The sequence below is a fragment of the Zootoca vivipara genome, chromosome 16, assembly GCF_965207765.1.
Source record: "Zootoca vivipara chromosome 16, rZooViv2.hap1.1, whole genome shotgun sequence".
Lineage (NCBI taxonomy): Eukaryota > Metazoa > Chordata > Lepidosauria > Squamata > Lacertidae > Zootoca > Zootoca vivipara.
The window spans coordinates 40,569,126-40,586,368 of record NC_142599.1 but is presented as its reverse complement, the minus strand read 5'-3'; the positions used below and the strand labels follow the sequence as shown (position 1 = coordinate 40,586,368).

General features: G+C 48.1%; 1 protein-coding gene across 1 annotated transcript in view; it reads left to right on the top strand.

Annotated features, from left to right (window-relative positions):
* The window catches only part of LOC148683219 (uncharacterized), a 104,609-nt gene that overhangs the window by 16,696 nt on the left and 70,670 nt on the right, over positions 1–17,243 (top strand). The window contains 5 exon segments of the mRNA XM_060269682.2: positions 12,915–13,111; positions 13,114–13,258; positions 13,485–13,787; positions 14,249–14,371; positions 14,752–14,840. Of these exon segments, the coding sequence (XP_060125665.2) occupies positions 12,915–13,111; positions 13,114–13,258; positions 13,485–13,787; positions 14,249–14,371; positions 14,752–14,840 (857 nt within the window).

The following is a 17,243-nucleotide window of genomic DNA, read 5'->3' as shown; positions in this document are numbered from 1 at the left end:
ATGTTTGTTGATTCTACTAAGTGGATCAGACCCTGCGTGAGCATGATGCTGTCCAGTCTGGACGTTGTACCATGGCGTCCGGACTGGAATGTGTGGGTGGTGTCTCCCGGGTTGTGTTTGCCCCAAATGTCATAGAGACCCCTGTTTTTTAACATTTTTAGTAACTTGTAAGAAGCCTTAGTTGTTTGGGAGGGGGGGTTGAGGAGGTTTGCCTGTGAGTTTACAGGATGTGTGTTTTCCAAAGTTATGCCCTTTATATTTAAGTTAAGGTCGCCTCCTAGAATTGCTTCCCCCTCAGAGAAAGAAAGGAACTTGTTTAGTGTTGTTTGAAAGAATTCAAGTTGTCTCGAATTAGGGCCATATAATGAGCCGATTGTCAGTTTAATTTTGCCATCTAGTATTCCTTTAATGAAAATGAATCTACCTTTTTTGTCCTTTAGGACTGTTGTGGCGTTGAAATTTAGGTCCCTACTAATTATTACAGCTACTCCGCGGGCCTTTCCTGAGCCTTGTGCTACCCATTGTTGACTAAAACGAGGGTCATTCAGGAGTTTGTTCCCTTTGGGTGGGTTGTGTATTTCTTGCAGGAAGGTGATGTGTGGTTTCATGGTATTTATGTATGAGGTGATACGTTTTCTCTTGATGGGGTTTCCCAGCCCCCTCACATTTAATGTGATTGCTTTTAAGCTAGCCATCTTGTTTATTTATTTTGTAGGATGGTTCCTTGCCAACCCGTCTGGGTTGCCCTATGTCCCTCACTTCGTGTTGTGTATTGAACCATTGGGGTCACGCTGACTTATGGTGTGGCAGGTGGGGGTTCAGTGGGATTAGAATTAGAATCGGGTGAAAGAGTGGGGGGTAAGTTATAGAGGGTTTCCTATATGTAGTTATATAGGTGTTTGTTTGGGGTATTTTGGACCTTACGGCAATTAGCCAGTTGGTCCTTGGTCTCGGCTGATGTGAAGGGCTGTACTCAAGGACAGGCCTTCCCCTTCGTCGTTTGTGACAGGGGGTGATCAGTGAGACTTTGTAGAGTGGTTTTGTAATGTCAGTGTCAGGTACAAGGTTTGTGAGCAATGTTGCCAATGTTAATAGCAACATCACTGATGTGTTAGAGTGTGTGTATGTGTTGGCGCGCTCTGGTGCCACCATGTTGTTGAATATGTATCATGTTTTAGCCTGATAGTGAGTTGTGTTATGGATGTTGGGGGAGCTGTTTTTCTCTCGTTTGGTATGAAAGGGATACTGGAGATATGGGTTGTGGTTGATGGGGAATGTAATTGAGGTTATCTGGACTGGTGTCGGGGTGGGGTTGGGATAGGTTCTATGGAGGTGTGGTGTTGGGGGGGGATACTGATGATGTTAGTTATGTTCAAGGCCTATGGGGAGGAGGGTAGGGGGGGTAGGGGGATCACCAGACTTGCAGTTCGATATGTTTTCCGGTTGCCTCATTCAGCTGTGGTTGTTGTTGTTGTTGTTGTTGTAGGGTTGTTCCTCAGTGATGTTTTGGTTCGGTTGATCATGGATTGGCGTCCTGTGGAGAATGTTCGGTAGAATGATTTTGTGCACGATGGTAGATGATTGTATCGACGAGTCTTGATGTATTGCTTCTGTTGTCTCTTTCCTCTCTTTACTTCCATCCATTCATTTACTGCTGTTCCATTTTCTTGATCTCGGCTGTCACTTGGTAGGTCTTTCTGTTGCTGGTTCAATGGAGGGTCGAGCCCAAGGTTCCTCAATAGTTGTTGGGCTTCCGTTTCGTTTGTAGCCATGTATTGCGTTGTATCAGTTGCCACGATGAGACAGAAGGGAAAGCCCCAACGATATCGAATCCCTTTTTGCTGAAGAAGTTGAGTGTATGGACGTAGGCTTTTCCTCCGATTTAGGGTGTCCTGGGATAAATCTTGTAGGACCAATATGGAATTGTCTTTGTATTGGAGGTTGGTTGAGTTTCTGAGGCTGTTCCATATCTCCTCCTTTTTTCTGTAGCGTGAAAAGCACACTATGATGTCTCTTGGGTGGGCACCAAGTTTTGGCAAAGGTTTTAGAGCTCTGTGTGCCCTTTCCAGATCAGATATCTCGAGTGTCAGATTTGGGATTGTATCTTTCAACCAGCTCACAATTAGGTCTGCTGGGCTTTTCTCCTCTGCTTTTTCTGGGAAGTTGCGGAAGCGGATATTGCAACGTCTGTTTCGGTCTTCGATGTCTGCTTGTTTAATTCTCAATTCTTTGTTTTCTCTTTCCAGTTCGCACAATTTCTCATTCATGCGTGTGGTTTCATCCCGATATTGCTCTATTGTTCTTTCTTGCAATTGATTCTTCTTTTCTAGAGCTTCCACTCTGGAGGTAAGATTGCTGATTAGTAGCTGTATAGGGGTCGTTGCATTTTCCACTGCAGCTTCCAGTTTACTTGTCATCCTCTCTTCCATTTCTCTTAGGTGTTGTAATATTTCATCATTTTGAGGAGGTGTTGCGATCTCAATGTTTTTTACCATCTTTTTAGTTGGTGACACCTTCATTTCCTTGACGTTTTTGGTTTGAGGTTTGTTTGGCATTCTCTTGTTTTTAAAATACTTTAAAAAAGTATTCTTATGTATTAAGACGGAGTGAATAATATAAAGCTAGGGTAAAAGAGGTTGAGGGGGAGAGGACAACAGCTTTAAAGTGGTATAGGTGAAGTAAAAGAGTTGGGAGCTTGCAGGGGAGGGGGGTTGATTTTGTTTTGCTTTGTTTTTTCTTAAAGGGTTAAAATGTATGAAGAGAGAAGAGTTGGGTGCTAAAAGGTGAAAGGTGGAGGTGATAAATGGTAATAATACTATAAATATTGATTAAAGAGGGGAAGGGGGGGAATATTATTTTTTTTATTAAAAAAAAAGTGGGGAGGGAGGAGGGGGAAGAGGAAAAATTATTTCTATTTATTTTGTAGAAAAAAAATTAAGGGTAAAAGTGGGAAAAGGGGAGAAAAAGAATATATTTATTTATTTATTTATAAATATATATATATTTAAAAAATGTATAGATATATAGATATATAAAAATTTAATATTATATATATATATATAATTTTTTTTAAAAAAAAATTCTTTAAAAAAAAATTAAAAATGGAAAAAACGAGGCCTTTCTAGTGGGCCTCCCTCTGGGCTTCTGGTTCGCTCCTTCCTCAATAGTTGGCGGGAAAGTGGACTCAGGCTGGGTCTAGGCCCAGCCGTGTGCTTCCTCGTGGCCTCAGTCCGTCCTCCTACCTCTCTCACAGTATTGGCGGCGGTAGCGGCAGCAGATCGATGGCGGGGCAGTTGGGCCAGGCTGGCAGGACCTCCCTCCTTCCCCCACGCAGCTCGCGCTTGCCCCCGGGTCTCTCCGGTCTCGGGGCCCTGGGCAGCCGGGTGACCTCGGTGCGACGGTGGCGCAGCAGCAGCCGCAGCAGGGAAGTTGACAGGTCCGAGGCTCAAGGCTCCACTCTCCGAGGGACTCCTCTCCCTCCTCAGGTCAAGCGCGGCGGTGATGGCGATAGCGGCGGCCGCGGCAGCAAAAAGGTCGGGGCTATTACCCCCAACAACCACCTCTCTCTCCCTCTGCCCTCGAGGCCCCGGCGCGCCGTGAGGCGGGAAATCCTGGGCAAGCGCGGCGGTGATGGCGATAGCGGCGGCCGCGGCAGCAAAAAGGTCGGGGCTATTACCCCCAACGACCACCTCTCTCTCCCTCTGCCCTCGAGGCCCCGGCGCGCCGTGAGGCGGGAAATCCTGGGCCTCGGGGCTTCGCTCAATCAGCGGCCGATGGGCGGACGGGTGTCCTGGATTCCAACCCGCCGCGCTCGCAGGGGAGGGGGGGCTCCCGGATGGTCCACTGGGCACCCCCGGCACCCACGCAACTGCAGCGGCGGTCACAGCGGCTCAGGAGCCGCTCAGGCAGCGCGAACTCACCGGCCGCCCTCAAGAGCTCCGTGGTGCCGTGGCGCGCGCCATGATGCCTCGCCCAGGACCATGTCAATTGATTTTCTTTCCATCTCCCTTGAGAAGAGGGGTTCCTGCCAAATACAGTGGTACCTGGGGTTACAAATGCCTCAGGTTACAAACTCCGCTCACCTGGAAGAGTTACCTCGAGTTGAGAAGTTTGCCCCAGGATGAGAATGGAAATCACAGCGGCAGCAAGAGGCCCCATTAGCAAAAGCACACCTCTAGTTCAGAACAGTTTCAGGTTAATAACAGACTTCAGGAAACGAATCAAGTTTGTAACTAGAGGTAACACTGTATACCTCTACCTTTCTTTTGCTTATCCCGAAAGGCAGAGACTGGTCAGTGCCATGGACTCAATAATGTGTCTCATTTTGCATTCCACAAGTGTTTGCTCTTTGATGCAAGAGAAGGGGAAAAGTTCCATGACAGTCTGGAACTCAGAGAGGAGCCACTCAGAAGATGGTGATGATAAGGTGAGATGATTGTTGTGCAAAGTAATGAAGGGGTGATTGGTAGATAACAACAATGAAAGCATCTGATTTGGGAGGTATATGTTACTTATGAAATTATTATTAAAAGTGTAATCTTTGATTTTTAAAGAAACAACAGCAACAAAAAACAGATTTCAAACAGGCTAGTGACCCGATAATAAACGGCCATCAATTTCGCACAACCTGTCCCTACGAACCATCTCTGCTCCTCTGCAGGAAGCTTCTCTTAATATTATCTTTCGCTGGCTCTGGACTCCATCCCATCCAGGCAAAATAAACACGAGCATCTCTCCCTTGCACTTCAAAGGCTTATATTTCCATTCATGGTAGAGCTGTACTTTGGTATACTCCTTTTGGGAAAAGCTGTTTCACATTATTTCCAAAATTATGCAGCAATGGCTTCCACCCAATTCAGCTCTTGCCTTGTCATCATTAAACTCAAATTTAAGCAATAACCTTAAAGGCAGAGACTTTGTATTTTTACAATTATCAGCAGCCCAATTTGCAAAAGGCCAATACTCAAAACAACCGATAGAAATCCCCATTGGAATCTGGGTAAATAACATTTGGAATGTGGCTCCACCTGAACACCTTACTCACCATCGAAGGTTAATTAAAGGCACTTCAAAATAGACACTTTTGGCGAGACTTATCTTTCATTCTTTTCCTTAATAAAATGAGACCCTACCGTATATAGTTTTATTCCACGCACAGCGTAAGAATCTCTGTGCAGAGGCTACTTGTCTTGACAATGAATAAATAAATGTATTGTTGTGTACTGTGTATTGCATATGAAACTTAATAACAATATACCACTAGACAAGTTCCTGTAGTTATATGTTGTCCTTGTATTTACATTAAACCAATAAAAAATTTTTGGATTAACAAAAACAAAAACAAGCCAGTGACCCAAATGTTCTGATCAAAAGACCTAACAAATTGATTATGGCACAAGGGGAGGCAGGAAGCTTGTGCCAAGAGCATGTTCCTATCAGGAGAACATACATTGCTAATTAAAATGAACAGAATTGAGCCCTCCCCTCACCAGCTAGTGAATGGAGGATTCAGCCCTCTGGCTGCATGGCTCTGCTTCACACATGATTCCCCCAGTGAACCCAACAGGATTATGCTCTGCACTCACCAGCTGTTCTGCCCTCTTCCCAAAATACTACTTGATTGATTATTTATCATTGATGATAACTGAGTGCTAGAGAATGGAAAGGACATACCGGTACTTTACTCAATTCAAAATGGCCAATTCCACCCGCTCTCTCAGGGACCTAGTTATGGAAAGTTGTTCAGGAGCCCATGGAACTAGAAAGCTAGCCCTAAAGGCTGGGACTGAGGTGCAGGGAAGGTGCAAATTCGTATCCTTTCTTAGAGAACCCTGGACTTGGACAGGACTTCAGGTGGGTCAAAATGCCAAGAAACTCTTTCAGGAGTTGCATCTCAAGAGTCCCTCCTGTCGTATTTTTTCTCCAATACAGATTGAACACTGCATCCCACAGACCAACATGAGAGATCAGGCACATCTCCCGGGGCTACGGCCAAGGAATCCACTGAGGGCCCCTAAGAGGAAAGAGCCATTGAAGACCTCTCATGGCTCCCAGTCAAGCCGGAGCTACAGCCTACCCAGCGCCTTTGAACACTGGTCCCAAGAGTCCTGTGATCAGGACAGAGAGCAATGCACCAAGACTTATGCAGTGACTATGAAGGAGGTCTCCTTGAGAGCAAAGAGTGCCAGAAATGCCTTCATCACCAGCACTTACAAGAGTGTATAAGGCACTCCTCTTCAGCCTTGCTTTTGATGGAAACAACACAGGCAAGAAGGGGTGAGTGAAGATATACATCAGGAACAGAGGAGGCAAATAGATAAAAAGCTGCATTGGATCAAAATGGTCCAATGGTCTGCATCTCCTTGTGTGCAAGGAATCTCAGGAATGCCTTCATAACCAGCAGCAGATGCACTCCTCTTCAGCCTTGCTGTTGCTGGAAACGGCACAGGTCTCCGGCTCCTTCAACCCAGATGCCTTTCCTTTCCTTGCCTCTCTTTTCCTATTTAGCTTGGACTCCTTCCATGCAGAGGGACCCAGGTGGCGCTGTGGTTAAACCACTGAGCCTAGGGCTTGCTGATCAGAAGGTCGGCGGTTTGAATCCCTGTGACGGGGTGAGCTCCCGTTGCTTGGTCCCAGCTCCTGCCAACCTAGCAGTTCGAAAGCACATCAACCTTTCCCTCTTAGAGGGAGCTTTGGGGATGTGACCTGCAGCATTTCTTATGCGTGGAAATAAAAGCAGGAGCCTGTTGCTGTACAACTGTGGGCAAATCAACTCTCCACCAGCAGAAGCCATACCTGAGGCTCCCTATGTTCCTGGCCAGAAATATTCATGAATTTTGTGAGCAGAAGCCTGGCGATCCTTCTCTCCTTTGGTCCATGGATCTTCTCTTCCCTGGGTGAGTCCCTGGGTAAGAAAAGGAGAATGCATAGGGTGAAAAGCTTTAGGTTTGCTTGGTCATGAAGGGGAAAGTAACTGACAATGCTGCGGTCAACTGGAGAATATGCCAATTCCGCCCAAGCGCCGTAGAAGATGCCCAAAAATTCCAACTCTCCAACACTCACAAGGAAATTTACATCAAATCTAAATCCTTAAACCTGTTCCTCACTTCCACTGTGCCAGTCATTAACTAATACAAAATAAATGTCAGAGGAAACACAGAATTGGGGGAGCCAACCAATGAGTAGGAAAAGAGGACTGGGGATCTTGGTGGGACAGAGTCAATTTCTTCTCTGAACTCTGTTTTAACGTAGCTCAGTTTAACACAAAAACATTTTGCAAAGTTCTGATTTTGTAAACTGCTTTGAGGTTTTATGACAACCAAGAAGTATTAATCTTGTGAACTGAAATAAATGAATTTTTGTTCCATGTGAGGGGAAATTCTACTTATTTTTTGGAATTTTTCCTTGGGACAATTACACAAGACCAGATATTCCAAAAATCGCAGCATTGCAAACTTTAAAAAGATTTAAGTGTTTAATCAATTGCTTTTTCAGACTTCACTAAAAATGATAATGATACTGTGAGGGACAGGGGATATCGCGAAGTCCCTCCCCTCCTGAGTTCCAGCCCATCCCCGAGCGCAGGGGAAAGCAGGGAGAGTTCCGACTCAAGTGGGGAAGCAGGAAGTCGTGTCCGAGGCTCAGGCAAGGTAGCGGAGCCATCGTCCCAGGTGGGACAGGAAGGGGGAAGCAAGGGGGGCAAGCCTATCCCCCCAACTCCGGAATTGCGCAGGAGGCGTCGGGGGAAGAGGCTGGGTCTCCCCAAGTTGTTATGTTGGAGAAAGACGCGCCAAACGCCATTCGGAGGTTCTGACTCAAGCGGTTAAGATGTTCCTCTGTAAATAGCACTGCCTTTAGCACTGTAAATACACAGCACCAAATAAAAGATAAAATGCAGAGCTGTGTGGAGTCGTTACTCTGAAGTAGCCCTTCAGACCCCTGTGACAGCAACCTCCGAATCTTTTTGAGGCTACTTTGGAGTTGCCGGGATGAGCTCGCCAGAAGCGGAGAAATGGCGGCAGATCACGGAGAAAGCCAAGCAGGACCTGCAGCAACTGGCGGTGCAGGCACAGGGAGAGTTAAAAGCGGCTAAAGAGGAAACGAGGAAAGTCCAGGAGGACCGGCAGAACCTCGTTGATCAGGTGAGAGCGCTGCAGGAGAAAGAGCAGCAGTTAAGGGCGGTAGCAGTGGATCTACAGAATAAGTTGGATGCAGAGAAAAACAAGGGGGGAGGGGGCCCCCAGCTCCAAGTACTACCAGGAAGGAGAGCGGGGACCCTAGTAAGCAAGTTCAACGGAGACCCGAGAGAATATCACGGCTTTGAGACTGAGATATTGTATGCCATTGAACTGCACCATGATGAGTTCCCTGACGATGCGCACAGAGTGGCGTTCATCATGGAACACCTTACCGGAGCAGCGAGGGAGTGGCTTAGACCGTTAATCGCGACAAAAAATCCTTGCATGAAGAATGTTAAACTGTTTCTAGAAGGTTTGAAAGTAATGTATGCGAGTGACAGTCATATGGACCAGACCAAAGAGGAACTGCATAATTTACGCCAGGGAAAAATGACAGTTCGCGAATATTGGTCTAAATTCACCATGCTGGTGCACAGGCTGGGGTGGGAATTGCATTCTCCTCCGATGGAAGCTGCGTTTTACTTGGGGTTGCACGAAGACGTGAAGGATGAGCTCTCTAGAGGTCCAAAACCCAGTAATATGGATCAGCTTAGCAAAGCGGCCCTGGCAGTGGGGGTGAGACAGGAATCCCAGTGGAATGACAAGCAAACGACGCGCGCAAAGCGGGCTTGGTTCCCACGGTCGCAGGAGAAGCCACTCCCCCAACAGCCATCCCAGGCCACGCCTGGGGCCAGCCAAGACCATGAACCCATGCAGATCGATAGCGCGCGCGGGGGGGCTTTTCAAACCCCGGCGGCGCCAAGACGCAAGGAGGGAAGGGGCGGGAATTGCTTCCTCTGCAACTCCCCCCAGCATCTCGTCAGAGACTGCCCCATCGCTGGGAGTGGCAAGGAAAGGCGGGAACAGTTGTGCCCTCCCCCACTGACGCAGCACAACAGCAGGGAAACGAGACAGCCTGGCTGCAGGAGACAAGGGGCAGCAGCCAGGCGCAATCAACAGAACCCAGCCCCCTCCCACCCACCCGCACAGCGAGGAGCAGCGCCAGCCCACCCCCACCCCCAGAGCAGGGGTGGTTCTAGAAGTGACACTAATGCTCCCAAATGGGTACCCCCTGACGGTCTTAGCGTTAATTGACTCGGGGGCGTCGGCCAACTTCTTCTCGAGGAACTTTGCAGAAGCGCACCAGATCCAACTTCTGCAGCTGGATTTTCCCCTGCACGTCTCCACCATTGACGGCAGGGAGTTGCTGGGAGGGGCCATCACCCATCAGACCCCCCCCATGAGAATGACGGTGGGACGGCACTCAGAGACACTGGCATTCAACGTCACCACCATCTCAGACCCCCCCCCATCGTCTTGGGCATGAGCTGGCTGGCGCGCCATGACCCCTCCATCAGTTGGCACCAGAGATGCATCACGTTTGGATCAGACTTTTGTCTGGAACATTGCATGCAGCACCAACCAGGGGAGGGGCCTCCGATAGCCACGGTGGCCACCATGCACGTCAAGGGGGGTGAGGCGATACCCAAACCGTACTGGGACCTGCAGGAGGTCTTCAGCGAAGTGGAATCCGACCACCTACCTCCCCACAGGTCCTTTGACTGTCAGATCAACCTGGTGCCAGGGGCCACAGTACCCCCAGCCAAGCTGTACTCCATGTCAGACCAGGAACTGGAGGATCTGCGGGCCTTCATCGACAAGAACCTCAAGAGGGGGTTCATCAGAGAAAGCAAGGCAGCAGGGGGCAGCCCGGTCTTCTGGGTGGACAAGAAGGACACGCAACAGCGCCGTCTGGTGGTGGATTTCAGACGGCTCAATAGCATGACAGAACCGGTGGCTTTCCCAATGCCCAGAGTGGACGACCTGCTGACAGCGGCACGCAGGGGCAAGATCTTCACCAAGCTCGACCTGAGGGGGGCGTACAACTTGATCAGGATCCGGGAAGGCGATGAGTGGAAGACCACGATGTTCACACCGCTGGGCTCTTTTGAATATCTGGTGATGCCCTTCGGTTTGCAAGGGGGCTCAGCATGCTTCCAGGCCTTCATGCACCACGTCCTGGGGTCCCTCCTCTTCAAGAACTGCTTGGTCTTCCTAGATGACATCCTTATTTACTCCAATGACCCAGAGCAGCATGTGAAGGATGTCAGGGAGGTGTTGCAGCGCCTGAAGGAGCACCACCTGTATGTGAAGCTGGAGAAGTGCAAGTTTCACACCAAGGAGGTGGACTTCCTGCGCTACAAGCTGTCAGATAAGGGGCTAGCGATGGACAAGGACAAGGCCATCTTGGACTGGCACAGCCCCAGGACGCGCAAAGATGCCCAACGCTTACTAGGCTTCGCCAACTTCTACAGGAAGTTCATCAAGAACTTCTCTCGCGTTACGGCTCCCATCACCGACTGCCTGAGAGGCAAGCAGAAGTTCAGGTGGACACCGGAGGCGCAAGTAGCGTTCGAAAGCCTCAAGAGGGTGTTCGCCTCAGACCAGAACTTGTTCCACATGGTACAGGATGCGCCCCTTCGCGTTGAGACAGGCGCTTCAGACAAAGCGTTGGGAGCGATCCTGCTGCAACTGGACGCCAACAGGGAGTGGAGACCCTGTGCCTTTTTCTCCAGGAAGCTGACCCAACCAGAACGCAACTACACGGTGTTTGATAAGGAACTTTTGGCGATCCAGGCTGCGTTCAAACACTGGAGACACTTCCTGGTGGGCGCCAAGCACCCCATTCAGGTGTGCACGGACCACAAAAACCTGGAGTTCTGGAGAACGGCCAGGGTGCTCAACCAGCGGCAGATACGGTGGGCAGAGTTCTTCTCGCACTTCAACTTCTCCATCCACTACATACCGGGGGGAGCAGAATGTCAGGGCGGATGCCCTCTCCCGCAAACCAGAGTACATGGAGGAGTTACCACCAGCACCCCGACACGTGTTTCCCCCGTCGGCATGGTCCTGCAGAGCAGCAGTGGTGAGCGAGGCGGAACTCACAGCACTGACGGCAGCAGATGAGTTTGCCACCCGCATCTTCAGAGAGCTGCGAGGGGGGAGGGAGCAGGCAAAAGACTTTGAGGAAAGGAGGGGGCTGCTTTTTTACAGGGGAGCGCTGTACCTGCCCACCAACCAGCTCAGAGGTAAGGTCCTCAATCAGATGCACGACAACCCAACGGCGGGTCATTTTGGAAGGGACAAAACCACTCACTTAGTCATGAGACACTTCTGGTGGCCAGGGGTGCGGGAGGATGTTCGGGACTATGTAAGGGGCTGTGACACCTGCCAGCGAGCAAAGGTGGTCAGAGCAGCACCAGCAGGTTTGCTGGAGCCATTAGCCACACCGCACAGGCCATGGGAAGTAGTGTCCATGGACTTCATCACAGACCTGCCTTCATCCAGGGGCAAGACCGCAGTGTTGGTGGTGGTGGACCTTATATCCAAAATGTGCCATTTTATACCGTGTGCCAGGGCAGTCTCGGCAGAAGAGACAGCCAAACTGTTTGTTGACCACATATTCAGACTGCATGGATTACCTTTAAGGGTTATTTCGGATCGAGGCCGCCAATTTGTTTCCAGGTTCTGGCACCTAGGAGGTTGGGCCCCTTCACGGTCACGCAGCAAGTTAACCCGGTAGCCTTCAGTTTGGCACTGCCAGAAGACATGAGGGTGCACCCAGTGTTACATAGATCGCTGCTGTCGCCGTACAGGGAAAGCAGCAGGCTCCGAGGCAGCGAACAGACCCCCGAGGGAGGGGGGGGAGAGGGGAGGCAGGGAGCAACTCAATGAAGCCACGGCCATCCTGGATTCACGGAGAGGGGTGGGGGGCCTGGAGTACCTCATGGCATGGGAGGATGCCCCGCCGTCCCAGAATGAATGGGTCCCAGACACTCAGATACAGGAGGAATTCTTGGTGGAAGAATTCCACGCCCTCTTCCCACACAAGCCCAAGCCCTGGCACATGGAAAGGGAGGGAGTGGAAGAGGGGGAACAGGGTGCAGAGAACAGTTCACCGTGGAGATGGGAAGCGGAGTTTGAGGACCGGGAGGAAGAGGTATGGGCTTCTCCGAGGTCCACCCTGTCAGAGGAAGAGGCGGACTGGCAGCGTGTTTTTACCCCCACCAGCTCTGATGCCACGGACTTTTTGGGATTTCAGTCTTCTCAGGCGGAAGGAGGGAGCTCGCAGGATTGGGGGGAGGTGTTCACACCAACCGGCTCGGACAGCACAGAGTTTTTAGGCTTTCAGTTGTCACCGGCACCCTTGGAGCCCCTAGGGAGGGGAGAAGGGGGGCTTGGGAGGGGGATGGATGTGAGGGACAGGGGATATCGCGAAGTCCCTCCCCTCCTGAGTTCCAGCCCATCCCCGAGCGCAGGGGAAAGCAGGGAGAGTTCCGACTCAAGTGGGGAAGCAGGAAGTCGTGTCCGAGGCTCAGGCAAGGTAGCGGAGCCATCGTCCCAGGTGGGACAGGAAGGGGGAAGCAAGGGGGGCAAGCCTATCCCCCCAACTCCGGAATTGCGCAGGAGGCGTCGGGGGAAGAGGCTGGGTCTCCCCAAGTTGTTATGTTGGAGAAAGACGCGCCAAACGCCATTCGGAGGTTCTGACTCAAGCGGTTAAGATGTTCCTCTGTAAATAGCACTGCCTTTAGCACTGTAAATACACAGCACCAAATAAAAGATAAAATGCAGAGCTGTGTGGAGTCGTTACTCTGAAGTAGCCCTTCAGACCCCTGTGACAGATACTAATTTTGTTTGTATCTCTTCCCCCACCCCTCACCCCTCACCCCTCACTAGAAACTTTAAGCCATGAAGTGGGGAATCCAACCCTTCAGGTGAAGGGAATCCTGGGAGGATCAGTCTTGTTTTTTGCCAATGGATCTGAAGGGATAGCAGTGGAGAAAATGGAATGGGACTTTCTACCCCAAAGGGGTGGCTTGGGCTTTTGGCTGGGGGAATTCAGACATGGGAAACTGCAGCACCCAAGTCCACTGACCGGTTTGGACAACGGCTAGACATGGTGGACGAGACAACACTGAGGATCAAAGACCTGGAGCTGGATGACGGTGGGATCTACAATGCTCGCATCTGGTTTGCTAAATCATTGTTTCAAGAACAGAGTTTCAGCCTCATTGTTTATGGTAAGTAATTACTTCCACTGTTTGGCTCATGGAATAGAATTAGCACCATTCTCTTTATAGGTACTGGGATGGGTGAGGCAAACCTTAAGCTGATTTCATTTGTGTTCCACAGAGCGATGTGGTAAGCTACGATTTTCACAGTTCTGAGCAATGTTCAGGATTGGTGCCATTTTTCTTGAGAGTAGAGGGACACAAACTTCATGTCACTTTCATTTGTGTTCAACAGAGCCGGTGCCAACACCAAAGATAGACCACCAAGTGGAATCCATGACTCCAGGTGGATGTAATGTGACCTTGCGATGCCACACACCTGGAAGAGAAGAGCTCAATATCTCCTGGGAAACTGGGGGTCTGCACAGGGCCTTAGGAAAGAGTGTGAATCAGTTCCAGGTTTCTGACCATGGCCGGGAGCTCCGGGTCTTCTACTGGAACAGTTATTTCGACTCCAAATTCACCTGCCAGGCCAGCAATCCTGTTGATCAAAAGGGAGCCTCCTTTGACTTTCTCAACATCTGCCAGAGTGATGAAGGTGAGCGATGTATCATTTCCTTCATTATCCAGAGGAGGTGCTTGTGGTGGTGAATAGGCAGTCTGCCTCTTAACATGAGGGATTTGAGGAGATTCGTTTGTATTAATAAATGCTCCTCTTTGCATGCTTCTCAGCAGAATTGGAGCATACACAGCACTCCTTGAAGACTGCCCTGATCCTGTGAATTGCTGCTGCTGCCCCCATCTCCTTCTATTCCTAGCATAAGAAATAGATTCAGAGCAGACAAGAGTGTTTGACAGGGCATTCACAGTCCAAAGTATTGCAATACAAATGGGACAGATTAGCAATGCTTGCTTATTTCATGTTATTTATTCTACTGTTCCGGGCCAGGTCTGAATCTCAGGGCCATGGGTTCAAGCCCCAACTTGGGCAAAAGATCCCTGCATTGCAGAGGGTTGTTATTAGAGCACGTTTTGAGTGACTCTTATTACTCATTGCAGGTGGACAGTCTGGATTCTCGAGTTGGAGTCCATGGCTTATTCCTGCCCTCATAGCTCTCCTGGCGATAATGGTGATGGTGATGTCGATGTACTGGAAGATCAGCTTAAAAAGGCATAGAAGAGGTAGGACCATGTCAATTGTTCTTCTTTCCATCTCATCTGAGAAGGGGGCTTCCTGCCAAATACAGTGGTACCTCGAGTTACAAATGCCTCAGGTTACAATCGCTTCAGGTTACAAACTCCGCTCACCTGGAAGAGTTACGTTGGGTTGAGAACTTTGCCCCATGATGAGAATGGAAATCGCAGCGGCAGCAAGAGGTCCCATTAGCGAAAGCATGCCACTAGTTCAGAACAGTTTCAGGTTAAGAACAGACCTCCAGAATGAATTAAGTTCGTAGCTAGAGGTACCACTGTATAGCTCTCCCTTAATTTTGCTTATCTTGAAAGGCAGAGACTGGTCAGTGCCATGGACTCAATAATGTGTCTCATGTTGCATTCCACAGGCGTTTGCTCTTTGATGCAAGAGAAGGTGGAATGTTGTCTTACAGTCTGGAACTCAGAGAGGAGCCACACAGAAGATGGTGATGATAAGGTGAGATGATTGTTGAGCAAAGTAATGAAGGGGTGATTGGTAGATAATAACAATGAAAGCCTCTGCTACATTTGGGAGGCATTTATTACTTATGAAATTATTATTAATATTGTAATCTGTTATTTTTAAAGTAACAGCAAAAGATTTCAAACAGGCTAGTGACCCAATAATAAATAGCCATCAATTTGGCACAACCTGTCCCTACGAACTATCTCTGCTCGTCTGCAAGAAGCTTCTCTTAAAATTATCTTTCGCTGTCACTTGACTCCATCACTTCCATCCAAGAGAAACTCTAGCATCTCTCCCTTATGCTGGAAAGGCTCATATTTCCATGTATGGTGGAACTGCAGGTAGGTATACTCCTTTAGGGAAAAGGTGTTTCACATTATTTCCAAAATTACGCAGCAATGCCTTCCACCCACATCAACTATTGCCTTGTCATCATTAAACTCAAATTTAAACACTAACCTTAAAGGCAGAGACATTGTAGTTTTACTATTATCAGCAGCCTGATTTACAAAGGCCAATTCTGGAAACAACCTATAGGAATCCCCATTGGAATCTGCTTAAATAACATTTGGAATGTGGCTCTATCAGAATGCCTTACTCATCATAGAAGGGTAATTAAAGGCACTTCAAAGATAGACAGTTTTGGCAAGACAAGGCTTCCATTCCTTTCCTTCATAAAATGAGACAAAATATACTTTTATTCCACCCCCAACGTAAGAATCTCTGTAGAGAAACTACTTGACTTGACAATGCATAAATACATGTATTGTTTGTGTACTGTGTGCTGCATATGAAACTTAATAAGAATGTACCACTGGACAAGTTACTGTAGTTATATGTTGTCCTTGTATTTACATTAAACAAATAAATATCATTTGGTTGAAAGAAAACACAAACAGGCCAGTGACCCAAACATTCTGATCGAAAGACCGAACAAATGGATTATGGCACAAGGGGAGGCAGGAAGCTTGTGTCAAGAGCCTGTTCTCATCAGGAGAACATGCATGCCCAGTTAAAGGAGTCAGAATTGAACCCTTCCATCACCAGCTAGTGAATGGAGAATTCAGGCCTCTGGCTGCAGGGCTCTGCTTCACACATGATTGTGCTCTCAACTCAGCAGCTGTTCTGGACTCTTCCCAAAATGCTACTTTTATCTTTGATTATTTATCATTGATGATAACTGAGTGCTGGAGATTGGAAAGGACATACTTTTGTGAATTCAAAATGGGCAATTCCACCTGCTCTCTCAGGGATTTAGTTATGGCAAGTTGTTCAGGAGCCCGTGGACATAGCTGTCAACTTTCGGATTTGAAAATAAGGGATCAGCAGCCTCACCTGTCCCGGGGACAGTCTACAGTATATCTAACAATCCAGTATAGCAGCCGGAAACGGCACTGGAATAAGCGAGTTTCCCGCAAAAAATGGGGAGGGTTGACAGCTATGCCCGTGGAACTAGAAAGCTAGCCCTAAAGGCTGGGACTGAGGTGCAGGAAAGATGCCTGCTTTTCGGCAAATTGGTATCCTTTCTTCTTTTTTTGCCTTTTTTTAAAAAAATTAAATACCTTTATTTCGTATTTTATAGTTACAAACCAAGATCATAAAACATAAATCATAAATTATATATCAAAGTTACATAACAAAATCATAAAACATAAATCAATAAGATAGGAGAAAGGTAGAAGGGGGAAAAAAGAAAGAAAAAAAGAAAAAAAAGAAAAAAAAGAAAGAGAATATAGCATATATATATACTCCCATGCATATGTAATATGTGTACATACACATGTACATATACATACCAGGTAAAAAAACAACACATACATAAACATAGAAATATAATATAGATTAAAAAAGAAAAGAAAAAAAACATTTCCTATTGTTTGAACATCACTTCCCTTTGTCAGTTCTTCCTTATCCTGCTTTATCTCTGTCCCCACATTATCTACCAAATTGACATTTTCTCCATTTATTATCCATTTGTTATTCATCCTATATGTATTTCACCTCAGATCGTATAAATCTTTCGCCTTTTACTAAATTGGTATCCTTTCTTAGTGAACCCTGGACTTGGACAGGACTTTAAATTGGTCCAGGGTTCAGGTGGGTCAAAATGTCCAGAAACTCTTTTAGGAGTTGCATCCCCAGAGTCCCTCCTGTCATATTTTTTCTCCAATGCAGATTGAACCCTGCATCCCACAGACCAAGATGGGAGATCAGGCACATCTCCCAGAGCCACTGCCAAGGAATTCATTGAGGGTCCCTCGGGGGAAAGAGCCATTGAAGATCTCTCATTGCTGCCAGTTAAGCCGAGGATACAGCCTACCCAGCACCTTTGAACACTGGTCCCAAGAATCCCGTGACCATGCCAAGGAGCAATGCACCAAGACTTATCCAGTG